A 26,132-nucleotide genomic window follows, 5' to 3' on the forward strand; every position below is an offset into this window, starting at 1 on the left:
GGAAAGAGGGATTCTAGCTGCAGAGTCCCCGGGCTGGTGACGACCCTGTGTCTCACGCACTGCGCTGAACACAAGTGAGTGGCCCGTCAAGGTCAGGTGAACGAGAACAATATTGGTGCGCCGAAACTCGCCTCACAAGAGAGCGGAACCACTCCTCTGGGAATTCACGACAAGCAGTGTAACGGAGGCTGCGCTGCCAGCAAATCGAGAAGGGCTGCTTTGGGAGACAGGCCGGCTGCCGTTCCCCTGGGCCGGGGGGTTTCCAGGGCACCACGTGGCTGGACATTACACTAACGAAATGCAATGTGCAGAAGCTCGACGGAATATTCGGACAGCGAATGTTGTGCTACACTGGTGCAGTGTACGGATAGATTGCTGGACATAGCAATGACGGCGTTTCCGACAAGCTATGTGATCGCGTGAGACCTGGGCATGGTCTGTGAACACAGTTGGTGTATCACTATGACCATCACCGCGACATCACCGCGACCGTCACCACGACGGTCCGGCCCAGCATAAGCGTTAGCCCAGAGGCAATGAGCAGGTACTCGCCTGCGCCACAGTACGAATGCGAGTGCGAATGGCGATGGCCGTGGTGGAATTTCGACTCGAATTGGTGTGTACCCAACGCGCCGTTCACGACAGTGATGACACAGCACAAACGGTTCAACACCAGACGCTGCCCTTTTCAGGTCCATGGCGTTCGACAACATGATAGCCTTCTTCGACGGCCTCGTCTGCCGCAGACGGCACAGGAGGCGAGCGAGAGACTGGAACGATTAAAAGCGAGTCTAGTGAGACAGACGAAGCTGGAACGCACACTTTTTGATGATGATGAGAGAGAACTGCTCAGCTGGCCATGATGACGACCCGGTGGCGCCTCTGGCCGCTGCGAGCGCACCCAGCGGTCCTCTTCGCCCGGATCGGCTGTTGGCGGCCGGACACGCGCGGTATCGAACCCTCCCCGCCGCTCCCGCCGACGATTCTTCCGATCTTGCGATGCGGTTGAACCCTGCCGTCACCGACGGCAGCCATGCAACTCCCTCGCCGTCACCGCCGTCGCCCAGTCCGCCTTGCATCCCAGAAAAGCTCGGGAGTGAAGGGGCCAGCACGAGGCACCACTACTCCGACCTGCGCGAGGCACCACTAATCCGACCAGCGCTCGGAAGCGGTCCCCGTGCTGTTTCCGGAAGGTTTTCGGAGGGTTTTCGGAACGGATGGGGTAAAAGATGATGCAGCGCCTGCGCCTCGGAAACGGCACTTCGCGCTCCGCAGCCGTTCACGGGCCGCGATGAACGTTGGTTTACCAGCCTGGTGCCTCCAAAGGCGCAACTCCTCGACTGGAAGCTGCCGGGTTAACCTCTCAGCAGAGCCGGCTCACTCAGCGACGACCGAGCAACGCCCGAACACGGCTGATCACGAGCATCAGCCGCATTTTGAGGCGACCTTGGTTGAGCGACGATCCGCGATCGTGTCTCTTTGCGACCTGCTGGGTGTGTAGTGTAATTATCGGCAAGTTGCTGGTGGAGGTGGGGGCTCGGCAAACGCAAAAGTAGGCTCGCTTGCAACCGCGCCACTTCTGACGTTCGTGAGTGGAAAAAGGAAAAAAGTGGAGTGGCGTGCCATCATTGTTGATGTCTTGGTTGATGTAAGGGTACCAGTTCCCTGGAGGTTATGGTTATAGAGGTCCCGCCAAGACTAATTTCGGAGGTTGCCGCTTACAAGTATTTACAATCGCCACAGGGTAAGCGGGGCCGCGACAACTTCGAGCAACATCAACAATGCAAACCTACGAAGACTTATAAAAGCAACTTCGCGAAACCTCAACCAAATCGAAAAAAAAGAAAACGAAGTTAACCTACACCCTAGCCTTAACCCGAATCCTAACCTTTAACCCGAACCCTCACTAGCGGGGGGCTAGTGCTACCCCCCGTACCCCCGGCGAACTAACCCTTGGCGATAGAGCAAACGCCTTGGCGATCGGGGTTGCGTAAAAACGCTGTAAAAACATTGCCGACAATTGGCCGAAATTAGTCTTGGCGGGACCTCTATAACCTCCAGCTCCCTGGAGCTGGATGCGTCAGCGCCAGGTACTGTACGAAGACTGACAGGGCCGGGGGTGCTCACATTGCGGATGGGAAGCGCCAAAATCGACAGGGGTACCTTACACAGTAGCTCGCCCGCTCGCAGCGGTGCGATTGGCCCGCCTCGCGTGCCACATGGCCAAGCTTCGCCAGGGTCCGTTAACTGCCGCCAATTCCCTAACGTGGCATCATTGCCCGCTGGCGGCGCCAGAGTCTTGGGCTGACCAGTCGTTGTCATACCGAGCTACAGCTGCGTGCGCCGCCTCATGGTCTTTCCAGCGCTCGCCTGAGACTCTCGTCTTGCATGCGGCCTGAGCGCGCAGTCTCTTCTCCGACGCGCCCGTCATGGCGCCCGAGGGGCTGACCGCCGGGTCTCTGGAGCAGCTGGTCTGGTTCCTGTGGGACACGGCGCGCGAGCAGCCGTTCTACTTCCTCGTGGCCTTCGTTCTCCCGCTCGCCGGGCTGGCCATCTTCGGTGTAGGAATGACTCATTGACAGCGCTTGTTGGATCACGGCGCCAATTGGCTGACACGGGTGCTCTCACCTCAGATCTACGTCGTCCTCCATCTCGTCGCTCCGAAACCGCGGCCTCCGTTTCCGTCCGAGAAAACGTACGTCACGACGAACCCTGACGGCACCATCAGCGCCCCTCGTCCTCTGCCGTGTTGGTATGACCGCTGGCACGCCGAGGGTCTGCTCAGGGAGCAGTACCCGACCATTCCCGAGGGCTTTCCCGTGCCCGACCAGGCCACCATCGAGCCGGCCGAGGTGGAGATGAGCGTGGTGATCCCGGCCTACAACGAGGAAGCCCGCATCACCGCCGCCCTGGAGGAGATGGTCGAGTACCTGGACCAACAGTTCGGCCGGCCCAACGGCCATTCGCCACCCCAGCCAGAACCGCAACAGGAAAAGCCCACTAGCCAGAAGAAGGGCAAGAAGGGGAAGCGCCCCACGGCACCTCACCGCCTCGTCTTCAAGCCGGACGCCGCCAACCGCGAGTCTAAGCCGGGTGCCGGCCAGATACCGCCGTCGGATACCGGGCCCACAGGCTACGAGATCCTCGTCATCGACGACGGCAGCCGGGACCGCACCGTCGACGTAGCCCTCGCGTTCTCCCGGCGGCACGGGCTGCACGACATCCTGCGCGTGGTGAAGCTCGAGAAGAACCGCGGCAAGGGCGGCGCCGTGACGCACGGCCTGCGCCACGTGCGCGGCAAGTACGCCGTGTTCGCCGACGCCGACGGCGCCAGCCGGTTCAGCGATCTCGGCCGCCTGATCGAGGGGTGCGAGGACGTGGTCGACGGGTCGAACCGGGGCGTGGCCATCGGCAGCCGGGCCCATCTCGTGGGGAGCGAAGCGGTTGTGAAAGTATGTTTCCTTCCATGTTCCCGTTTTCTTTCCCATCATCTCCCGTCCTCTCTCTCCCCCCTTCGCCGTGGCCTAACTAAACACTCCCCGTCTCTCCTCTCTTCCCCGGCATAAAAGCGCTCCGCGATCCGCAACTTCCTGATGCGCTCGTTCCACTTCGTGCTCACGATCCTGACGCCGCCGGCGACGTCGCGCATCCGCGACACGCAGTGCGGCTTCAAGCTCTTCTCGCGCGCCGCGCTGCCGCACATCGTGCCCTACATGCACGCCGAGGGCTGGATCTTCGACATCGAGATGCTGATGCTGGCCGAGTCGGCGCCCGCCACGCCCGTGCTGGCCAGCGACGGCGCCGTCATCGGCACCAGCGCCGGCATCCGCGTCGCCGAGGTGCCCGTCGGCTGGCACGAGGTCGGCGGCAGCAAGATGAACCTCGTGCAGGACAGCCTGCGCATGGCCATCGGCCTGGCCGTGCTGCGCGCCAGCTGGATGCTGGGCGTGTACCGGCGGCGGTTGACGTAGACTTTTTTTTTTTTTGGGCGGGAGTGGGGTGGGAGTGGAATAGACCATGTTTTTGTTGGGTTAGACGAGGAAACAATCGAATGAAGTCCTCCTTACTATCCCTGGAATAAGAAGCCATAGACCGGTCCACGCTATGCCTAAGCCGACTCTCATTACCATTACTGATGATCTACGTAACCAAAACCGGGGTAACTGAAAGGCCGTACCCATGAATAACACCAACGCGACCCAACGAATCTTACATCTCTATAACCCTCCCCGCTGTCCACCACTCAACTCCCCGTGCCCCGCGTTCGGGCCGCGCTCACCGCAACTCGGTGGCGAACACGGGCAGAAACACGACGCAGGCCTTCCACAGAATCAGCACGGCCTGCACGAGCGCCAGCGGCAGCTTCAGAAAGCCCAGCACATGCCCGCCGCACACGTCGAGGACGTTGAGCCAGATGGCCAGGAATGCGACGCTGAAGAAGTGGTAGGCCAGCGTGAGCGGACGGCGCAGCAGGCCGCCGAGCAGGGCGACGGGCTCGTCGGTCCAGCCGCGCTGGAAGTAGCGGAAGCAGCCGCGCTGCAGGGCGCGCAGCTGCCAGTCGTCGGCGGCGAAGAGGCTGTAGAGCGCCTGGGCGAGCACGTTGATGATGCTGGTGAGCGACTTGCGGCGCCAGTGGAAGGCGGCCATGGCGGCGCGCACGGCCGCGCGGTCGGCCAGCGAGGGGACCGCGTCCGGCGCCAGCAGGGACGCCAGCAGCAGCGCGTCGTTGAACGCCACCGTCATGCCGCCGCCCGTCAGCGGGTGCCGCATGTTGTACGCGTCGCCGAGCAGGATCGCGCCCGCCTGCGTGGTTTGCTTGGTCGATGGCAGCCAGCTGTTGGGCATGCTTTTGGGGATGCGGCCGTCCGCTGCGAGGGCGGCGCGCGCGCTGGGCTGCACGTGCGGCGGGAGGGCGGGGATGACGACCTTCTCGATGTAGCCGCGCACGCCGCCGTTGGCGGGCGAGGCGGCGGGGTGGTTGATGGGGACGTTGATGAGCGCGCGGGTCTCGTGCGTGCCGATCTGGTAGAGCAGGGCGAGGGCTTGGTCCCCGATGACGACGTGGCCGTGGTTGGCGGGCGGGAAGGGGCAGTCGATGAGCTCGAGCGCGTAGAATTTGCTGCGGACGACGGGAGTGGTGCCGAGGAGCTCCTGGCGGAATATGGATTGGTAGCCGTCGGCGATGATGGTCAGCTGGCCGAAGAAGCAGTCGGGCACCTTCTCGCCCGTTTCTTGGTTCTTCGTCCGGGTCTGGACGCCCAGTACCTCGTCGCTGTGCTGGCCCCTTATGGTGGCCGTGGCCTCGGTCTCGAATACGCTGATATTCGGGTGCGCTAGGCACGCCCTGCGCAGCTGCATAATAAACCTGCCGTGGTGAAAACTCCTCCCTTCCGGCCTGGCAGGCGTCTTCTCCCCCTTGACATGCCCATTCCCATGACCATCGAGCGCCTCCTTCCTGTTCCCCGCTCCGACGACCACGCCCCCGTCACCGGTCAGGGGCGGATACGAGAAGGCCACCTCCTCGCCCCTGTACAGCACATGGTATCCATAACACGGTATCGCATCGATATCCTCCAGACACTTCTCGAGTCCCAGCTTGCGCAGCGCCTCGACGCCGCCGGGCTGCAGCAGCTCGCCGATGATGCGGTCCGGCTCGTGCATCCACCGCTCGAGCAGGATGACGCTGCGGCCCTGGGTGGCAAGGGCATAGGCGATGGCGCACCCGAAGACGCCGGCGCCGACCACGACGACGTCGGCCTCGTGGTGCTGCTCGCGCCGCTCGCGCTCGCGGTCGCGGGCGGCCTGGGACTCGTCCGCGCCCGCCATGACGGAGCTGAGGGTTTCGTTGACCGACCTTCCACGGAGTTCGTTCGGGGGAGTACGGTCGACAGCGCGGCGGCCGGGCTAAGTGAGGTTCGGCGAGGGAAAGCGGGTCAGTGAGAAGAAAGTCGAGTGATCGTCCCCCTCCTGGGCTGGAGCCGTCGCTGCGAAACGGCCCCAGAGCCTTGCGCTTCCTCAACCAACCCAATACAGGAGAAGGAGAAGCGTGCTGTCGCAACCGAAGAAAAAAAGAAGGAGTAATCTTGCCGCTGGCCGCCAATCCTTTTCAATCACAAGCGCAATCGAGTTCTCGGTCCACTTCCCGAGTTTGTTTGCTATTCCTGTTATTCCTCGTTCGCGTGCAAGTGCAGACCCGCGAAATTATTCAAAGACCACCTCTCTCGAGAATCGTCCCATGCGGCAGGCACCGTATGGGGCGCCTACCCCTGCGCAACCAATCAGCGACGGGGCGCCCCTGACACCGCAGTTCACATGTCAGTCGATGGCCCAAGTGGGGCCCCCAACAGTGGGCTGTTTCTCACCCTCAGTACCTCAGCAAGAGTGCCCGCGTTTCCACCGAAGGGAGGGAGTCGACAGACAAGACGCAGGTACGAACTGCACAGCATTGGGTGGGGGACGAAATATTGACTATGTTGAGCTGCGCAGGTAAACAAAAGAGCTTAATATTCAAAGTCGGGAAGGATACAAGTATACTTTTACACTCCCAGGTACAGTGGTGAAAGCCACAAGATTGTAGTTACATCTATACAGTACCTCCGTACCCAAACACCGATGTCCCCGACTCTATCCGTATTTTGTCGTTTTTTTGACCACCCTTCTCAGTAGCCTTTTGACCCCCGTCCCTCCCTCCGCAAGCCAGCATACTGCGTCTTTCTAGAAAGCCTCGACAGCCGCCACCCTCGCCGCACCGCCGCCGTCCAGCTCCCGCCCCAACGGAGCAAAATACTCCGCACCAAGGAACCCGTCCGCAACCCCGTCCTCATCCCCCGTCTCGCTCCCCTTCTTCTCCTCCTTCTTCCCTTTCCCCCCGCCGAGCCAGGGTATCGCGTCCAGGTCGACGGGCGGACAGCCGGCGTCGAGCGCCGCGCGCCGCATGATGCGCATCGCCGCGGCCTCGAGGAGCTTCCCCTCGTCGCGCCGCCGCCGCCGCGCCTCCACCACCCGCCGGATGCCCTCGTCCAGCACCGCCCGCGCCCGCATCCGCTGCTGCAGCGTGACGCCCCAGGCGCGCGAGTGCGCGACCCTGACGCGCGCGTGCCGCAGCGCCGTGCGGCACGCCGAGTCCTCCTTGTAGTCGCTCGCGAGCGCCCGGTCGACGGTGTCCTGGAGGCCGGCGACGTCCACCAGCTCGGCGTAGGCGGCCAGGAGGATCTTGAAGTTGTGCACGTCGAAGCAGGGCCCGGCCGAGCCGCCGCGCACCTCGGCGGCTTCGAGCGCGTACGTGATGGCGCCGCGGATGTGCCCCGCGCTCAGGCAGGTGAGCGCAGCGCGGTGGAGCGACGGCTCTTTCAGCGGGATGCCGCAGTTCCGGTAGTGGGCGAGCGTGGCGCGGACCGTCTCGTAAGTTTTTGTTGGGTTGGTGGTGCAGCTTATTTCGCCCAGCTGTTTGGCGAGAAGCTGGTTGATGACGGAGTGGACGTCTTGGCCCTTTGCCTGCGCGGCTTGAATGAGGGCGTATGCCCCGTGGTAGTCCGTGGGCGCGGCGCGCAACCGCGCCTGTACTGCCAGCCGCAAGGTCTGCTGAGAGAACGGCATGCCAAGATGGAGGGCGCGCTTGTAGAGCCAGACGGCGCGACGAGGGCAGCCAACAGCCAGTGCTTCCTTCATCGCGAAGACGAGGTCCTCGACCTGGGCACCCTTGGCCCTGAATGAGAGCTTGTTTGGGTCGACTCTCAACGAGAGCAGGCGCCCTTTCGCCGCGCTGCAGCCGACATGTTTGGAGTCCAGCAGCGCGGCATCCGCCATGACTTGTTCGGTATGTTTGTCGACGAAGTCGGGGTTCAAGGCCCTCAGCTTCCGGTAGAGCGTACGGAGGTCTCGGAAGGGGAACTTCCACTGCCTTCGACATCTCACCAGGATGGCGTTGGTGAAGGCAGCGTCGACAGGAAAGCCAGCCCGACTCGAGTAGTCGAGCCAGCTGATCAAGGAGCGGACATCGCGGGCGGCCCCGTACTGTTTCGCCATGAGCGTGACCATGTAGCTGCACAATGGCACCTCCAGTTCGTCGGCATAGGACTTGAGGAATGCCTCGGTCTCGCGGACCGTGTGCGTGTCGGCGTAGGCCTTGAGCACCGGAACAAAGACCTGACCGTAGGCCTTGTGCTTCGGTCTCCCGCGCTGCTTCATGGCCTCGAAAGTAGCGCGAACTGCAGCCCAGTCCCCGTCCTTCGCACGGAAGCGAGCAAAAACGCCCAGCAGCCGGACGTCTGACGCAAGAGCGCCGTTAGCGGCAGTGGCAGCCGCGAAATACGAGTCAGCCTTGGCTCGTTCACCAGCTTCCAGAGCCAGCTCGACCATGATGCGGTAGATATTGTCGGAGCGGTACACTGAGTCCTTCAGGCTAGGCGTCTGTAACTCTTGGAAGAGTGTCTCAATCGCCTGGAAGTCGTGATGTTGCTTCCAATGGGACACAAGAAGCTTAATGACCCAGTGCGAGCTCAGCTTGGTGTCCCCCAAATCGGAGCAAATGCTGTGGAGCGTTTTGAGGACCTGCTCCGGCCGGTAGTTGTGGCCAAGCTCGACGCTCTCGACAATCATGTCTCCGATGGCGTGAAGGGATTCTGCGGTTGGAGAGCTCTTGGCGTAGGTCGAGAGGAAGACCTTGACCACGGACTTGTAGTCCCTTTTCTCGTACAGCTTCGTGAGAAACCACGAGGTCAAGCTCTCGGATCGCTCACCAGCAACCAAGTTACACCGCCGATACATGCCAAAGATCCTCTGCAATCGATCCATCGAAAAGCTGAGCTCGAGCAGCTCGCGTCCGAGGACGTACATTTGGCCGTCCGGATCTGTTGGCCGGGCTGTAAAGGTCGGCAGGAACAAGTTGATGCCTGCGTCGAGGTTCAGCTGGTAGGCACTCCGCGTCTCCTCGCTCAGCTCTGTCCGCCCCAGCAACGACCGAATGAGGGCGAAGGGCTCATGGCGGAGATACGCGCTCTCCTCCAGCGGGCCCCGAGCGATAACGGCAAGGAGGAGCTTCATAGCGTCCTCCAGCATGCCTTCCTCCTGACAGGTCCGACACAGCAGCGCGCTGGCTTCAATCCAGGACTGGTCCAAGTTGTCTGGGGCTGATCTCTGGCCCATGACCTCCAGCATGTTGCGCAGTGCGGTGGCAATTTGCCGACCATCCCTGGTGCGGCAGGCTTCGTGCACCTGGGCCACAATCTCGTCGATGGTCGGGAACGCATAGCGCTTGATGAGCTCCGTGTTCGTCAAAAACCACCTCGGGCTCGATTTGAACAGCATGCCTCCAAGTCGTGAGGAGTCCTGAATCGAGGTGCTTGACGCGTTTCGGAGGCGCTGATGATTCGGCGCAAAAGAGCAAGCATAATCGATATCGCTGGCGTCGCTCTTCACTGCAATTGCGGCTTCGGCCTCCGGCTTTTCCCTCGCTCTTGACTCCGTCTCAACCCCGTCGAGGGCCATATTTTCCACCGTATCCACGCCACCATTGTTTTCATCACCCAGACTGCTTTTCCTCGTAGTCGGGCTCAATGCTGATTCCGCGCTGCGTAGATCGCCTTCTTGCAACGCTAGGCCCATTCGCGAGCCGGCGAGGAGCCCCGGATCCCAGAGGGCCTCCTCCTCCAAGGCCACGGCGAGTGCGCCGCCGCCGGCACGGTAACGCTTCGCCGACTTGATCTTCTGGCCATTTTCAATGACGCGCAGCGCATTGTTGATCTTCCGCCGCCGGTCTTCGACGACGAGGGCGAGCGTGCAGGTTGTGCCCACGGCGAGTCCTCGCAGCGCCGTCAAGGCCGCCTTGGAGGGAACGGGAAGCGAGGAAGACATGGCGCTGATTCTTCCCTGTGCTGCCGTTCCATCCCGTCAGCGCATCTTGAGACGGCCGGGTGGTTGTCGTGTGCGTCACGGGTAGGTCAATGGCGGGTGCAAGTTCATTTTTGTCAAAGTGCAGTTTAGCTCCACGGCCTTTTCCGGCGCTGCGAACTATGAGGTGATGTTGCCGCACATGGGCCGATGGAACCCCACAGCAGAGCAAGGTAGGCGAGAGCTTACACCAATCACGATTCGGCATGGTTTTTAGCGATCGAGAGCACAGTGAGCCGAGCTTCCACTCAGGAGCCCGAACCATAACCAAGTCAAAAACGCCATCTCCATACATTTATTTCAGTGTACATGGCTGGTAATTTTGGAGATTGGAGAATGAAGATTGCGCAAATGTTCTACACGTCTATATCTAACAGGTACAGATCTATCCAACCCACACCCCAACGCCCTCCCTGATATGGCCGTCCCCTAGTCTCCCCTCCCCCCCAACCTCGTTCCAGCCAGCCACATGCCGGAGTATAGAGCACAGAATGATAATACAGGATGGTCTATGTACAGTACAGTCAACGCCTCGCTCCCTTGGTTCTGCGTCATCGCTAGACAAGTTCGCGTCGCTCTATAGGCATGTACAGTTCCAGCTTGCGCAGGATGGACTGGTACAGGAACAACATGCATCCGCTCTGGATGCTGGTCCAAGCAGCCCGCGGCCCGACGCCTCTGAACCACCCAGCAAAGCCTTCCGTCTTGTAGATCAGGCTGAGGCCGGTGATCATAGACGACGTCTGCAGCGTGATAGCGCCGGGCTTGGGGGTATGTGTGGACGGAGAGGAGGTTGATATCAGCCGCTTTTGCAACTTGTTCGCCGCCGTCTCGGCCGTGATCTTCGTATTCCCCTCCTTGGCCGGACCGGGCGTCGGCGCTGGGTCGGTGGGAGGCGGTGCGAGCCCTCCGGCTTCTGGGTGGACTTGGGTCTGGAGCCGTGTCTTGACGACGTCGAGCGGACATGTCATCGTCCCAGCCAGTCCGCCAGCTGCCGCTCCGGTCAAGAGCTCCAACTCCCACCCGATGTCGCGGCTGCCCTTCCATTGGTGTGCCCAACTTTGCCCTTGCTCGTAGAACATGAACTGGAGAGCCGAGAAAGGGAGATCGCGCCACAACGTAGCGCCGTAGCCGTAGAATAAAGCGGAGAGTCCCTCGGTCCGAACGATCGTCCTCACAGCATCGACCGTTCCCCGGTAATTATACCCCGACGTGAAGAAAGGATTGTTGTATCGGCCCTGTAACTGCAACCGAGTTTTGACAACCTCGGACGGCACGTACACGGTCGACGCCGCAAAATCGCCGATGAAGCCTATAGCACAAACCCGTCAGGAAGAAAGTAAACCTCTGACTGCGAGAGTCACCGCACTGACCGGCCAGCAAGTACGCCAGATGAGGCTGGACGCCGGAGTCCAGCATCTTCCGCTTGCTCCACTCATAGCTGCCGAAGAAGAAACACGTTGCCGGGAACGAGCCGGCAAGCGCCGGTATCCAGCCGCCGTAGAGCCCGCGCCGTATCCCTTCTTGCCGAAATATCTTGACGTACGACGCGCCTAACGAGGTGTACTTGGGCGGAATATGCGGATCGCCCTGCTGCCGCGTCTTGACCGTGTCGAGCGAGTGCATGAGCATGTCACCGGTAGACCCGCCCAGGCCGCCAGCGAGCATGCACTGTGGTGGAGGCTGGCGTCAGCGCGCTCTGTGCGGACACACAGGTTGACCTGGGAGAGAAAGGGAGGGGGGGGGAAGGTGTGCCCCAGGAGAACGCACGTGCAGGTAAGGCGGGCGCCCTTCGATCTCTCCATCTTGAGACCTCATATTATGAGCGCGGAGCGATTCGGTTCCAGTAGTAAGGACATGCGACAGGATCTGCGCGTGGTCCGTATGTCCATCGTCGGGGGCGGCCGGGCCCAGGTCCGGGAAACTGTGCGAGGGCGCGGGTGCGGGCGAGGGCGAGAGGATCGTTGACGGAGTGGGTGCGGCCGCCTCGAAGCCAAGCACCATCGCCCTGTGGTCAAAGAGGACAGCACAATTGCGCCGCCCGGACAGCGGGCGGAGTATCTCGTCGTCTGCTGTCAGTCACGAGATATGCTGCAGGCCCGGTTTTTTTTGGCTGGCGTATCGCAGCAGCGTAAATGTTCCCAGGTCAAATTTCTGGGCGGTCGTGCCGGTCCGAGGCCGTTTTGCGGCAGGCCCAGTGGTCCGTGCGTGGGCGGCAACGGGCGGCAAGTTATCCCCGGTGAATTCGGTTTCCGAAGCCACCGAACCAGTTTGTTCAGTGAATCGTGAGAACGCCCACTGTCAGCTTAGGTTTAGATCTCGGGCTCTTCTGTTAAATGTCCTTCCAGACTTGTCTATATCTAGGTATAAACACACATACATGTACAGAATAGACACAAAGAACCATGCCAATCCCGCCCTCCCCGCGACCACGACTCATTCACAATCCGCAACATCCCCATCTTCCCTCAGGCCGCCCTATGCACCCCTGCCCGCAAAGGATGCTCCCACCACCTCACTCGTCCGGCGCGATCCCACGGCGACAGGATGTGCGTGACCCTGCCCGTGATGAGCCTCACCGAGATGGGCCCGTAGTAGTTACTGTCCCGGCTGAGGTCGCCGTCGCCCTCCACCCAGACATGGCCCTCCGGCACCGAGGCGTACTCGTACGGATACGGCGGTTTCGTCCTGACCACATCGCCCTCCAGTCCCACGATCCTCTTGACTGCGATGCCGTCCGGGTCATTGGGTTTCCTAATCCCGCATTCATTTAGCACACCAGATACTCACTCTCTACAGCACATGTATGTACATGAATAGAATGATAGAATGAAAGAATGAAAAAAAGGACGTGTATGTACAACCGAGCGAACCTACCGAAACAGAACCACCATGCCCCTCCGCAGGCCCTCGTGCGGGTACATCTTCCAGACGAGGCACAGGTCCCGGCGCAGCGACTCATTGTAGTGCGGGTTCAGGAACGGGTACATGGACGGCCCGTGGATGAAGGTGATCTCGGCGACGTACGTGTTGAACCAGATCAGCGGCGGGATCCACGTCGCGTAGCGCAAAAGGTAGCGCGACACCTGCCGGAGGAACTGCAGGCGCCCTCCGGCGGCGGCCCACGAGGCCATCGGGGGCTCTCAATGCTGCTGAGATTTGGGGGTAAAGGATGGGTTTTGTAAGTTGAGTGGTGAGATATGGATAACGCAATGGACGATAGGGGTGCTGTAATATGCAAGTCGCGAGTTTGTTGAAGCTGGAGTGGGTTGAGTGGCGTGTTGGTGCAGATAACATGGTAGTGAAGAATCCACCTCGATTAATGCATACTACGCAAGCCAATGGAGCATCACTCAATCTCCTTGCGGTTTCGTCAAGCATCACTTCATTGCCTTTTCTTTACCGCTGTGATCCTTCTAGATGGCTATCTGCGCGGTCTACCGTGCCCGGGAACTTTTTTTATTCCTGAGACGCCGTCATGCCAGACTGAATCTGAGAAACCGGCTCACCGTCTCCCAAGACCCTCAATCCTGGGGGTATCTGGTAATCCTCACAGCACACGTGCGTGGGCCATGCATCATAAACTTTGCCGAAGCCTGCGACGGGGGCCGCTCTCCTAGACGGTCTCGGGGATGTTTTCGTCGCTCTCGCTGACGCTTTCGTCGCCGCTGACTTCGGCGTTCTCGCGCTCGCGCTTCTCCATGAGAGCCTGGAGCTCAGCATCGTCCGACTCAGTCACGGCCTTGGGCGCCATCTTAACCACGAGGTTACCGCCAGCTTCCTCGATGCTCGCCCGGACGTCGGCAATGGCCTCCTCTAACCGCGCAATACCGGCGTTCTTGTCGAGACAAGTGTTGGTAAGGCTATCGCTCGTTAGCATAAAAGCACGCGAGTACGAGCTTGCAGCAGATCAGGGCGCCGTACACGTAGAGGGGAGGAGAAACAAGTCTGCACTTGACTTGCGTCCCGGCAGTGTTGCGGGCCTCGGCAGTGCGCAGAGCACTCTTGATGGCGTCGATGCCGTCGTAGCCGAAGCAGGTGACCTCAATATCGGCCCGGACCTTGGTCGGCTGCGGCGTCAGCCTCTTGCCAATGTACGACTTGAGCTCCTCGGCGACAGGCTCGCTCGGGAACTGGATGTCGTTCCAGATATCGGGGTTGCTGCGCGGGTAATCAGCCAGCCATCTCGAGCAAGGCGGGATTGGCAGTGAAAAGCATACGTTATTGACAGCTTGAAGGCATCAAGGGAGTGTCCGTATTTCTTGTTGAGCGGCCACCCTATTGTCTCATAGAGCCTCTCGATCGGGGTCTGTGTCTTCTCGGCGACGTGTCTCATAATCGAGTGCACAATCTTGCTCTTGTTGTACCGCTCTTCGCAACGGACAATATCCTCAGGCGACACACGGCGCTTGGACAGATCAATGTATCCTGCAGCCTCCTTAGCACGAGCGCAGACGGGCACCAGGAGGTGATGGCGGTGCAGATCCAACCTTTTTCCTTGTCCACACGCAGAACGACGACAACCTCGTTGCGACCGACACGGATCAATTTCTGGATACTTCGGATACGCCGCCTCGAAAGCTCGGAAAGCAGAATCATGCCGTCGATGTTGTCGTACTCGAGAAGCTTAACATAAGCTCCCATATCGGCAATCTAGCGAGCGTCAGCAGCATGGCAGCGACAGCAGCAGGGAAAATGGCCGGCGTACCTGTTTTACGTTCACCATCACGAAGGAGTCAATCTCCGGATACTTCTCCTCGTAAAACCTGCAGTTTGAGAGCGACATCTTGTCGGTGGGTGCCGTTCCCGGCGGGGCAGAAGTGGGATGTGTCGTGTGTCGGGCAGAAGCCGGAAGCGAGAAGCGGTGATAAAGAGGGTGCGTCGGCAGCTATGAATGCGTGCGACGAAGAAACGCTGACGCTGTCGAGCCGCTCGTGGTCGGATACAAGACGGCGTGGTGAATTTGCCAGGGGATTGCGACAGCTCAAAGAACAGTCATCGAGTCTGTCCCGCAGTATTTTCAGAACCTTTGCCACAAATTACGGGCACACAGCGGAGGATGTGGGCTGGTGTGGCTGGTGCTTTTTGGAGGGGTGAGGGGGGTGAGTGGGGAGAGGAAGCAGGAGCAACTCGGCTAACCACGGCACCCCGGTCCCGTCAATGGCCAGTGAGACCAGGATGCCCCACCACGGCGTCGAGTTCCAGCAGGCACTATCCGAACTTCACTACGTCAACTCGCTGGCCAGAGCCTGGTCCCTTTATCCCACCAAGCTCTCGCAGGCCGAGCCCCATCCCACCGAGGACTGCCATCGTTGACCAATCTTACCAACTACCCAGAGGTCAGAAGTGTGCTCTGCTGGCGCCGAGGCCACAAAAGTGGTGGAATTGAGTCCCTCATCAGCTGCGTCCGAGGGCCTCTTACATCCTACGAACACATTGCGTTGTTTGCGCACGGCGCAGGGAGGGAACGTCGAAGAAGCCCCGAGGCCGAAAGGAAAACAGAAGAAACCGAGGAGGCCGATCATGCTTCCCTCGGCCTTATCTACCGATACCGACCGACCTCCCTCGCGCCCCGCTTGAGCTTGCAAGATGGATGTAGCCAACTCTACCGCCGTCTCGAGAGTGACGACGGCGGTCACGGTGATGGGTGCCGTAGACAGCCACCCGAACCGGCTCTCGTCGGCCGTGGCTGCAGCCAGCGACGTCGCAAATGCCCACGGCTCGTCGTCGTGGCTGGGCCTCTTTGCCCGGATCGTGCTCTGGATCCTGCAGCTCGTCTCGACTGTGCTGTACTATTCAATCAAACTGGCCACCATCTCCATCCCGACCCTGCTCTACACTCTCTTCTCGACGAGCCTGACGGTCACCATGAACGCTACCACGCTGTAAGTTCAGGATGTGGGCACATCAGCGTACACTATCTCTCTAACTTCTTCCAGCATGCTCATCCTGGCAGCCATGATAGCTGCCATCAGCTGGGTAGTCCGGTATCGTTACCTCAACATGTACTCCCGCCTCCCACCCGAGCCGCAGCGCAAGGAGCCCGAGGTCGATCTCTTCCCCGACACGCACGAAGAGGGCATCAAGCCCGGCTTGTCCAACTACTTTGACGAGTTCCTGAGCGCCATCAAGATCTTTGGCTATCTTGAGCGGTCCGTCTTCCACGAGTTGACCCGCAGCATGCAGACCCGGAAGCTCATCGCCGGCGAAACCTTCAACCTCGAGGAGGAGAAGGGGTTTTGTCTGGTCGTCGATGGGCTGGTCGAGATCTTTGTGAAGTCGTCCAGCTATAACCGGCGCTTCGTTGCCAACAGCCCCCTTGTCGGCCCTGCCGGCGAGACGCCCTCGAGCGACGATGAGCACGACCACCCCGGACAGCAACGGTACCAGCTCCTGACTGAGGTTCGCAATGGCGCGCCCATGTCGTCCTTGTTTTCCATCATGTCGCTCTTTACCGAGGACGTCGCGTTGCGGCAGGCCGACGATGATAGCTCCGAGAGTGGGACAGCCGCTCACAGCACCCTCTTTCCAAGCTACCCTGCGAGCGCCGACTTCAGGAAGTCGCGTGTTGCGTCGCACTCCCTACCCGGCACCCCTCAACTTGACGGCTCCGCTGAGAACCTCCCCGAACATCTCGCGCCCGCCAGTGCCGACCGCGACCTGCCTCGTGTGCCCCCTATCTCGCTCGACGGAAATGGCTTTTCCCGGTCTCAAGGGCCCCTACCCAAGCGGAACAGCACCACCTCTGCTCATCCGGACATCATCGCGAGGGCAACCGTGGACACGACCGTAGCCATCATTCCTGCCAGCGCCTTCAGGCGGCTGATAAAGATATACCCCAAGGCTACGGCGCACATCGTTCAAGTCATTTTGTCGAGGTTTCAGAGAGTTACCCTTGCTACGGCGTACAACTACCTAGGCTTGACCTGCGAGGTGGTCCAGTTAGAACGCCAGATGCTGAAGTACACGACACAGCAGCTCCCAAACCATCTCCGAGGGGATGCCCTTGACAGGCTGAAAGAGAAGTTCAAACGCGAAAGGGAGAGGATCGGGGAGGAGGATGTCAGCAAGGGGATCGCTCTCCACAACGCCCGTGCTGGCCGCCGCCGCCGCTCAACGGCGACGCTCCGGAAGGAGGCAGCCCTGCAAGCTTTTTCCAAGCAACGCCAACTATCCATGACCGGCAGCCCGTCCATGAGCACTGCGAGTGCTGGCGATCTCGTCAGGCACCTGCAGCAGTCAAGGAGCGCAGGCAACCGCCCCCAGAGCGTGGCTTTTATCGACGGGCCGTCTCCGCACCTCGATTTGCGGGGAGACGCCTCATCTCCTCTGGCGCAGCGCACCTTCAATCCCTTCGCGACCCAGAGGAACGTACATCTTTCGCTGGACAAGCGAGACACGCTCGACGAGGACAACTTGTTTCGCGAGTCGATCCTGGAATGTATGTTCAAGGCCATCGGGTTAACCGGCAGTGGCGGCTCGAATAGGGATGCGGACTCGGCGCAGGCCTCTCCGCGGCTAGTATCCTTCGACCAACGGCGGCAAAAGGCGGTCTTCACGACCCACGCATTTGGGTTCATGGACGGGTTCGAAGCATCGGCTGACGGTGACTCGGAGTCCATGACCTCTGCCGGACCGTCCGCCCCGCCGTCACCGAATCCCCACGTGCTTGCACAGGAGATACGGGACGAGATGGAGATCGTTTTTTTCCCCAAAGGGTCCGTGTTGGTGGAACAAGGCGAGAGAAACCCAGGGCTCTACTACGTGGTCGACGGTTTTCTAGATATTTGCACTCAGGAGGAGGTATCGTCGTCCGATGTCGTCCACGCTACGGGCAGGAGGTCTCTGCATGCGATGGATACCGTCGAGTCGCTATGCAACCCGCAGCGGGTGGCGAGGACAATGCGCACGGGCAACGAGCTTCGCGACACGGAGAAAACGCCCAAGCCTTACCGCCGGAGCGTGGCCCTGATCAAGCCGGGTGGGCTCGCTGGGTATGTCGGCACGATCTCGTCGTCCAGGTCCTTCATCGAGGTCGTGGCCAAGACGGACGTCTACGTCGGCTTCCTTCCGCTGGCCTCCATCGAGAGGATTGTCGACCGGTATCCCATTGTGCTCCTGACCATGGCAAAGCGGCTCACAAACTTGCTGCCGCGTCTGATCCTGCACATCGATTTTGCCCTCGAGTGGCTGCAAGTGAATGCCGGCCAGGTCATATTCCACGAGGGCGACGAAAGCGAGGCCATCTATATCGTCCTGAATGGGCGCCTAAGGCTTGTTGAAGACCGGAAGGATGGCGGGATGAACGTCAAGGCGGAGTTCGGACAGGGGGAGAGCATTGGAGAGCTGGAAGTGCTGACCGAGTCTTCGCGCTCCGGCACGCTGCACGCGATCCGAGACACGGAACTCGTCAAGTTTCCACGTACGCTCTTCAACAGTCTCGCGCAGGAGCATCCCAATATCACGATCAAGATTTCCAAGATCATCGCATCCCGGATGAGGGCACTCATGGACGACCCTTCGACCGTTTTGGGAACCAAGGACCCGTCTGGGAGGAGCTCGGTCAACAAGAGCTCCACCACGCTCAACCTGCGGACCGTGGCCGTGCTGCCGGTCTCGAGCGGTGTTCCGGTCGTCGAGTTTGGCAATAGGCTGCTGAACGCGCTGACCGAGGTCGGGGCTCCCAACGGCGCCACGTCGCTGAACAGCGCGGCAGTGTTGAACCATCTTGGCAAGCACGCATTTAACAGAATGGGCAAGCTCAAGTTGTCGCACTACCTGGCGGATCTGGAGGAGAAGTACGGTCTTGTTATTTATGTGGCTGGTAGGTTCCCTCCCCCCATCCTTGTCAGTTGTCGGACCTAGATGTTGACCTTCCTTCGGCAGACACGAACGTCAACGCCCCGTGGACGCAGACCTGCATCGCCCAGGCAGACTGCGTCCTTCTGGTCGGCTTGGCCGATGGCTCGCCTGAGATTGGAGAATATGAGCGGTTCATGCTCGGCATGAAGTCGACGGCGAGGAAGATCCTCGTTCTGCTGCACGAGGAACGCTACTCGACCCCCGGCCTGACGAGGAAGTGGCTCAAGAACCGCGTGTGGATCAACGGCGGCCACTTCCACGTGCAGATGACATACAGCCCCAACGTGGTGCCGATCCATCCGCCTGCGAAGCCGGGAGGCCCGACGTTGAGGGAACGGGTGCAGATCATCCAGGCCGAGATCCAGAAGTACACGTCTAGAAAGGCGCGCGCCAGCCCGTTCTACTCGCCGGATGCGCCGTTCAAGGGGGATTTCCACCGGCTCGCACGGCGCCTCTGTGGCAAGTCGGTCGGCCTGGTGCTGGGCGGCGGCGGAGCGAGGGGCATCGCGCACATCGGCATCATCCGCGCCATGCAGGAAGCGGGCATCCCGGTCGACCTGGTCGGGGGCACGTCGATCGGCGCCTTCATCGGGGCCCTGTACGCGCGACATGCCGACTTCATGCCCATCGTGCACGCGGCCAAGAAGTTCGCGGGGCGCATGTCCAGCATGTGGCGGTTCGCGCTCGACCTGACGTACCCGTCGGCGTCGTACACGACGGGCCACGAGTTCAACCGCGGCATCTTCAAGGCGTTCGGCGACACACAGATCGAGGACTTCTGGCTCGACTACTACTGCAACACGACCAACATCTCCAAGAGCCGGGCCGAGTTCCACACGAGCGGGTACGCGTGGCGGTACGTGCGGGCGTCCATGTCGCTCGCGGGCCTGCTGCCGCCGCTCTGCGACGAGGGCAGCATGCTGCTCGACGGCGGCTACATCGACAACCTGACCGTGTCGCACATGAAGTCGCTCGGGTGCGACGTCATCTTCGCCATCGACGTGGGCGCGCTCGACGACGACACTCCGCAGAGCTTTGGCGACTCGCTGTCGGGCGTGTGGGCCTTCTTCAACCGGTGGAACCCCTTCTCGTCGGTGCCGAACCCGCCGACGCTGGCCGAGATCCAGGCGCGCCTGGCGTACGTCTCGAGCGTCGACGCGCTGGAGCGGGCCAAGACGATGCCCGGGTGCATCTACATGCGCCCGCCGATCGACGAGTACGGGACGTTGGACTTCGGCAAGTTTACCGAGATCTACGCGGTCGGCTACGCGTACGGGCAGGAGTTCTTGGGAAAGCTGAAGGAGAAGGGCATGCTGCCGCTGGCGGAGGAGACGGAGGGGAAGAAGGCGCTGCGGCGGACCATGGCGCCGCGGAGAGCGAGTATTTAGTTTGGTTGACAACTAGGGGTTGTGTACATACATGTGTGCGTGCTGGCGGTGGGATCAATAGATGGTAGCATTGGCATTGTACATTGTGTCTTGAACACGAACCATTGGTCGCAGGCGGTTAGCCCGTCCTGGGCGGAAGAGACATGACGGATAGAGCATCACATACATACTGATGCCGGGGTATCGGCAGTCTATGGTCTACATATACACAAACCATGTGGCAGCTGTCACCCCTTCATCACCTCCTCAGCAACCTCCACCAAGGTCTTGACCGCCGCCTCGACATGCTCCCGCTCTGTCGTCCTTACGCCCGTCATCAGCCGGATGGCGAAGCGTCCGTCCAGCACGGTGCTCGTCAGCCAGATCTTGCCCGTGGCGTTCACCTTCTCATACAGCGCCCGGGTCAGCGCATTCCTCTCCTCCAGCGTCTCGCCCTCGGACCGCGCCGCCAAGCGGAAGACGGTCAGCGCGAAGCTCGGCCCGGCCACAATCTCAAACAGGTCCTCCCGGGCCCGCAGCGACGCGGCAAACTGCTCGCCCAGCGCGATCGTCCGCCGGATGTACTCCTGCAGGCCCTTCACGCCGTACGACCGCAGCACGAACCAGATCTTCAGGCTCCGGAAGCGCCGGCCCAGGGGGATCTGCCACTCGCGGTAGTCGGTCACGAGGCCGCCGTCGGACGCCTTGTTGCCGTACACGGCCTGGTTGACGCCGAGCGCGCGCACCAGCCAGTCCCGGTCGCGGACGAAGAAGCACGACGCGTCGAAGTTGACCAGCAGCCACTTGTGCATGTTCATGTCGAAGCTGTGGAACCGCTCGATCAGCCCGATCCGCACGCGCGCCTGCACCTCGGGACACACCAGCGCGGCGCCGGCGTACGCCGCGTCCACGTGCACCCACACCTCGCCGGGCCGGCTCTGTCCTTGCGCTCCCGCGACCGCAGCACAGCCATTATTAGTAGTAGTCCTCTGCCCATCGCCAGCACCATCACCATCACCATGACGACCACCGAACCCATCCCCACCACCCGAAAAAACAACCCCAGCAGCAGCAGCAGCCTCGTAGTCGGCATCCAGCGCCTCCGCGACGCCCGCAAAGTCGTCCACCGAGCACACGTCGGTCGTGCCGAGCGTGGCCGCCAGGAAGAAGGGCTCGAGCCCCTGGGCGCGGCACTCGGCCAGGGCGGCGGCCAGCGCGGGGGCGGTCAGCGCGTAGCCGTCGCGCGCAGAGACGCGCACCGCGCGGAACCGCACGCCCAGGATCTGCGCCGCCTTGCGCGCGCTCGAGTGCGTCAGCGTCGTGCCCAGCGCGACCATGCGCGCGCGCTTGCGGGCGATGGCCTCCTCGCGGGCGTTCGCGGTTTCGGTGTCGGTGTCGGACGAGTCGGTTGCGGGGGAGGATGTGCTGCTGGGAAGAGGATAAGGAAAAGGCAGGGTCTCGCGCAGATACTTGTCACGCGCGGCGACCATGGCGGTCAGGATGGCCTCGCTGGCGGAGCCCTGGATGACGCCGCCGCCGCGGGTCGGGCCGGTCGAGAGGAAGCAGGCCGGCAGGCCGAGCAGCTTGGCCAGCCAGTCCAGCACGACCGTCTCCAGCTCGGTCACGGCGGGCGAGCAGATCCAGTTGAAGCAGGCGCCCGAGAGCGCCGCGCTGTACAGCTCGCCCAGGATGGACGGGTAGGACGTCGCGCAGGGGAAGAAGGCGTGGAAGCCCGGGTGCGACCTGGTGAAGGGAAGCAGAGGGGGGGAAGGGTGAGTGAGTGGATGCTGGCCAAAGGGAGGGGAGAGGGAGGAGAGGGATTAAGAACTTACCAGTGGGTGATGCCTGGCATGATTTTGGCCTCGATGTCCTTCTGGATGTCGGCCCACGGCTCGCCGTCCTGCGGCGCCTCGGCCGGGAGCAGCTTGCGCAGGTAGCCCGGCTCGACGGCCGACACGACGCCGCGCGAGCCGAGGGTGTCGAAGTAGGTGATGACTGGCGGCCCGTTTCATGTCAGCGGCCGCCGGAGAGTTTCCAATGGGTGTCTAACTCTCGGGCGGCGTACTTTCATCAATGGTGGCCGTGGCGGCCTCTCGGAATTGCTGCGAGTCCATGAGGGTGGATTTGCCGTCTTTCTCTCTTCTTCTTTTTTCCTTGTTTTTCTTTTTTTTCTTTTTCCCTTTTTCCCCCTTTTTTTTTTTTCTCCTTCTCCCGGTTGATCTCCTTACCGTCGGCAACTTCCCGGTTATTGTTGATTGTTGACACTTCGATCACGGCTGGGCTTCTCTACACTAACAAGTCCATTTTTTTCAGCAAAAGCTGGGTCAGAAGGGAGCAAGCAGCCGGCTTGAATCCACCGCTGCGGGGTGACGGCCGGTTGTCGGCGACCGAAGGCAGATGCATGCGACGTGCAATCCGCGCGGAGGAGAACCCCGCCGGTGGGTTCTCTGCCCGAACCACCTGGTTGTGGGCTCGAGAATAGGAGCAGAATAGGGGCTAAAAAGGCAATTAAGTCGCACCCATCACCGGGCACCGAGCACCGAGCACACCGAGCAGATCACCGTAACCCTAACCTTAAGACACAAGCTCGGAAATTAGTTATGCGCGGAAATTCTTCCGACTGGGCCGCTCGGTTCCGCGCTGTTGGGAACGGCCCAAACCCTGCCTGCTGCTTTCCAAGTTCGTCCAAGGTAACATTGAGCACTCAGTGACGTCGTTGGGAAGCTGTGCCAGACCAAAGCTTCAACACCGCAACACCTTCCAAATATCCGTACCTATCTCAACCCCAATGCGTCTGTGTCCTCTACTTTGAATATTTTGGCACTTCCCGGCGAGGTAGGTTTCTGTGTTTTAGTTTCTTTTGACCTCGGGCTCTCCGCCAGGTCACAGCCATGGCGGGCTCTCGCAGCGTCGTCGACCGCGACAAGCAAGCCCAGTCTAACTTCGAGTGAGTTTGAGCCTCTTGTCGATCATTGGTTGCCCTGCCTCAAAAGCTAACTGATTTTGCGATGTGCCTGCAGCGTCGACTATGTGATCCACTACTCAATCCCGCCGAAGGGTGTGTGTGTGTTCCATCATTCGACTCCTAACGTCTCCCTCAACGCAACCCGCAACTCTAGCTAACCAACCCGGTCCCCTCCAGAGAGCGCCGAGGCAGAGGCCTCCTTCGCCCAGCTCATCACCGCCCTCTCCGCCGTAGGCTTCGCAACCGAGGTCCGCCCAGGCCGCCTCCACCGCCGACACCAGGGCCCCTCCGCCTCCTCCTCCCCGCCGTCCTCCCTCCTCGTCTTCGTCAAGCTCGCCTCCGACCGGCTCCTCACCTCGCAGATCTACCGCGCCCGCGTGCAGGACTGGCTCTATGGCGTGCGCCCCGCCGCCCCCGCCGCGAACCCCGCCGACGACGGCAGCAACGAACCCGTCACGCAGGCCGAGCGCCTGCGCCTGGCCTACATGCTGATCACGCGCCCGCGCAACGAGGGCGGCGCCGGCGTCACGCCGCGCCGCGGCCAGTGGCGCTTCGTGCAGAGCGTCTTCCCGCTGCACGACCGCGCGTTCAACAGGGAGTGGATCGGCGAGTGGAGCAGGAAGTATTACCTCGACGACGGCGACATCGACCGCATCCGCGACCGGTTCGGCGAGCGGGTCGCCTTCTACTTTGCGTTTTTGAAGTCGTATTTCGCCTTCCTGCTGTTCCCGGCCGCGTTTGGCTTCGCCGCGTGGCTGGTCCTGGGCCCGTTCTCGTGGCTGTACGCCGTGGTCAACTGTCTGTGGTCCGTCGTGTTCTTTGAGCACTGGAAGATGAAGGAGGTCGACCTGGCGGTGCAGTGGGGCGTGAGGGGCGTCAGTCGGATTCAGCACCCGCGGTCGCAGTTCCGGTTCGAGAGGGAGGCGGTGGATCCCGTGACGGGCGAGATCGTCAAGGTGTATTCGCCCGTCAAGAGGCTGGCGACGCAGTTGTTGCAGGTGCCGTTTGCCGCCGCCTGCGTGGTGGCCCTGGGCGGCCTGATTGCGGGCTGCTTTGCCATTGAGATCTTCATCACCGAGGTGTACAACGGGCCGTTCAAGCAGTACCTGGTGAGCTGCTGCGACTTTTGGGATAGGGGGCAACAAAACATATGCTAATCTGTGCTAGACCTTCTTGCCCACCGTCCTTCTGACTATATTCAACCCGACCTTAACGACGCTGCTCACTCGCCTGGCGGAGAAGCTGACCGAGTTGGAGAACTACGAGACTCACGATGGTAGGCGGTAACTTGTCGAGCTTGATACCGCAGCTGCTGACTATATCTCCAGCGCATCAGGCATCTTTTGTCCGGAAAATCTTTGTTATCAACTTCATCACCTCATATCTGGGCGTCTTCCTGACCGCCTTCGTCTACGTGCCCTTTGGAAAGCTTCTCGTGCCCTACCTCGATGTATTCCAGCTCACAGCGCAGCGATTCACCGCCGATGGGAAACCCGTGCCGACCAAAAGCTGGCAGATTGACCCCAACAGGCTCACCAAGCAGGTCATCTACTTCACCGTCACGGCGCAGATCGTCAACTTTGCCACCGAGGTGATCGTGCCCTACGCGAAGCGCAAGCTGTTCAAGAGGGTCGAGAAGGTGCAGTCGGACCTGTCCGAGAAGACGGCCGTTCACACCAAAGACTCGCCCGAAGAGGCCGAGTTCCTCGAGAGGGTGCGAGACGAGGCCGAGCTGGATGAGTACGACGTCACGATCGACTATAGGGAGATGGTGATCCAGTTCGGTATGCTTCTTTTTTCCATGTTCAAATCCAGCACAACCACCAGCTCACTCACTCACCAAACACACAAAAAAACAACCAGGCTACCTCTCCCTCTTCTCGGTCGTCTGGCCGCTCACCGCCTGCTCCTTCCTGGTCAACAACTGGGTCGAAGCGCGGTCCGACGCCATGAAGATCGCCGCCAACTGCCAGCGGCCGATCCCCTGGCGCGCCGACTCCATCGGGCCCTGGCTCGGCGCCCTCGGCTTCCTCTCGTGGCTCGGCAGCCTCACCAGCGCCGCCCTGGTCTTCCTCTTTCACAGCAACAGCAGCATCAGCGGCAGCAGCGGCAAGACCGGCGGGCCCGACGGCTCGCCCTGGGACATACGCGCCTGGGCGCTGCTGCTGGCCATCTTGTTCGCCGAGCACGTCTACCTGGTCGTCCAGCTCGTCGTCCGGGGCCTGGTCCGCCAGCTCGACAGCCCCGGCCTGCAGAAGGAGCGGGCCGAGCGGTTCGCCATGCGCAAGAGGCTGCTCGACCGCATGGCGGAGCGCGGCGTCAGCGCCGAGCCTGCTGCTGGGCCGGGTGTGGGTGGTGGCGCGGAGGAGGAGAAGATCACGAGGGAGGCGCTGGAGGAGGAGGCCAGGCGGCTTTCGGTTTCGGGCGAGGGCAGGCCGGAGCAGCTGTGAGTTTATCCTATCCTTGCGTTTGGGTCTATTCTTCTTTCTTTCATATCTCTCTCTCTCTCTCTCCCCCCCCCCCCCCCCTTCTCTCTCTCTCCCCCCCCCCCCCTCTCTCTCTCTCCCCCCCCCTCTCTCTCTCTCCCCCCCCCTCTCTCTCCCCCTCTCTCTGTCTCTGTCTCTGTCTCTGCCTTTCTGATCTGTCTTTTATTATTATTGTTGTTTTCTTCTTACTTTTTTTCTTTTCTTTTTTCCCCTTGCTCTCTCTTCTCTTTTGCTTTGTGTTGGCGAGGTGGGCCGGCTAACAGTGCATTCCAGGTTTTGGCTGCGGCAGAGGAGCGCGGACGAGACGATCCAGGTCGGACGGGCGTTGATTGCTGAGGTGAGACAGCCCGAGATGATGGAGAGTGCATGGGCAGGTGCTAATCAAGAATCTCTGTGCAGACCACTTCGTCGAACCAGACCGGGTCGAGGAAGTAGAGCTTCTCTGCAGGAGAGTCCTGGTAGATCTGCGCCGAAGTGTGCAGCCAGAAGCGTGCGCAGGGAATTAGAATTTGAGAGATGAGTAGAGTGAACAACTGACAAATTAGGACAAAGTTGAAGTAATCT

The 26,132-nt window shown here is 61.0% G+C and overlaps 8 protein-coding genes across 8 annotated transcripts; 2 read left to right on the forward strand and 6 right to left on the reverse strand.

Moving 5' to 3' along the window:
- Positions 1–4,147: 4,147 nt before the first annotated feature.
- THITE_2115532 (squalene epoxidase) lies at positions 4,148–5,995 on the reverse strand. The gene has a single exon (XM_003653685.1). It carries the CDS (start codon positions 5,824–5,826, stop codon positions 4,276–4,278), a length of 1,551 nt encoding a protein of 516 aa, XP_003653733.1. The 5' UTR covers positions 5,827–5,995; the 3' UTR covers positions 4,148–4,275.
- A 642-nt stretch (positions 5,996–6,637) lies between these two features.
- THITE_2115533 (uncharacterized protein) lies at positions 6,638–10,030 on the reverse strand. The gene has a single exon (XM_003653230.1). The coding sequence runs from the start codon at positions 9,850–9,852 to the stop codon at positions 6,715–6,717; it is 3,138 nt and encodes a 1,045-aa protein (XP_003653278.1). The 5' UTR covers positions 9,853–10,030; the 3' UTR covers positions 6,638–6,714.
- THITE_2115535 (uncharacterized protein) lies at positions 10,028–12,031 on the reverse strand. The gene is made up of 3 exons (XM_003653231.1): positions 11,659–12,031; positions 11,262–11,559; positions 10,028–11,200 (listed from the first exon to the last, which is right to left on the reverse strand). Exons 1-3 carry the CDS (start codon positions 11,890–11,892, stop codon positions 10,446–10,448), a joined length of 1,287 nt encoding a protein of 428 aa, XP_003653279.1. The 5' UTR covers positions 11,893–12,031; the 3' UTR covers positions 10,028–10,445.
- A 54-nt stretch (positions 12,032–12,085) lies between these two features.
- Positions 12,086–13,288, reverse strand: THITE_2115537 (uncharacterized protein). The gene is made up of 2 exons (XM_003653232.1): positions 12,916–13,288; positions 12,086–12,642 (listed from the first exon to the last, which is right to left on the reverse strand). Exons 1-2 carry the CDS (start codon positions 13,020–13,022, stop codon positions 12,357–12,359), a joined length of 393 nt encoding a protein of 130 aa, XP_003653280.1. The 5' UTR covers positions 13,023–13,288; the 3' UTR covers positions 12,086–12,356.
- THITE_2115540 (uncharacterized protein) lies at positions 13,289–14,957 on the reverse strand. Its single transcript, XM_003653233.1, has 5 exons — positions 14,597–14,957; positions 14,379–14,541; positions 14,109–14,316; positions 13,813–14,049; positions 13,289–13,751 (listed from the first exon to the last, which is right to left on the reverse strand). Exons 1-5 carry the CDS (start codon positions 14,672–14,674, stop codon positions 13,505–13,507), a joined length of 933 nt encoding a protein of 310 aa, XP_003653281.1. The 5' UTR covers positions 14,675–14,957; the 3' UTR covers positions 13,289–13,504.
- Positions 14,958–15,377: 420 nt separating this feature from the next.
- THITE_2115543 (uncharacterized protein) lies at positions 15,378–20,246 on the forward strand. The gene is made up of 3 exons (XM_003653234.1): positions 15,378–15,773; positions 15,828–18,712; positions 18,775–20,246. The coding sequence occupies exons 1-3, from the start codon at positions 15,478–15,480 to the stop codon at positions 20,136–20,138; spliced, it is 4,545 nt and encodes a 1,514-aa protein (XP_003653282.1). The 5' UTR covers positions 15,378–15,477; the 3' UTR covers positions 20,139–20,246.
- THITE_2115545 (uncharacterized protein) lies at positions 20,148–22,645 on the reverse strand. Its single transcript, XM_003653235.1, has 3 exons — positions 22,183–22,645; positions 21,950–22,112; positions 20,148–21,860 (listed from the first exon to the last, which is right to left on the reverse strand). The coding sequence occupies exons 1-3, from the start codon at positions 22,229–22,231 to the stop codon at positions 20,366–20,368; spliced, it is 1,707 nt and encodes a 568-aa protein (XP_003653283.1). The 5' UTR covers positions 22,232–22,645; the 3' UTR covers positions 20,148–20,365.
- A 363-nt stretch (positions 22,646–23,008) lies between these two features.
- On the forward strand, positions 23,009–26,003 carry THITE_132564 (uncharacterized protein; the record flags this gene model as incomplete). Its single annotated transcript, XM_003653236.1, has 8 exons — positions 23,009–23,064; positions 23,138–23,177; positions 23,262–24,191; positions 24,250–24,358; positions 24,411–24,866; positions 24,946–25,528; positions 25,842–25,905; positions 25,968–26,003. The coding sequence occupies 8 exons, from the start codon at positions 23,009–23,011 to the stop codon at positions 26,001–26,003; spliced, it is 2,274 nt and encodes a 757-aa protein (XP_003653284.1).
- Positions 26,004–26,132: the final 129 nt, after the last annotated feature.

This window comes from Thermothielavioides terrestris, chromosome 2, assembly GCF_000226115.1.
Source record: "Thermothielavioides terrestris NRRL 8126 chromosome 2, complete sequence".
Classification (NCBI taxonomy): domain Eukaryota; kingdom Fungi; phylum Ascomycota; class Sordariomycetes; order Sordariales; family Chaetomiaceae; genus Thermothielavioides; species Thermothielavioides terrestris.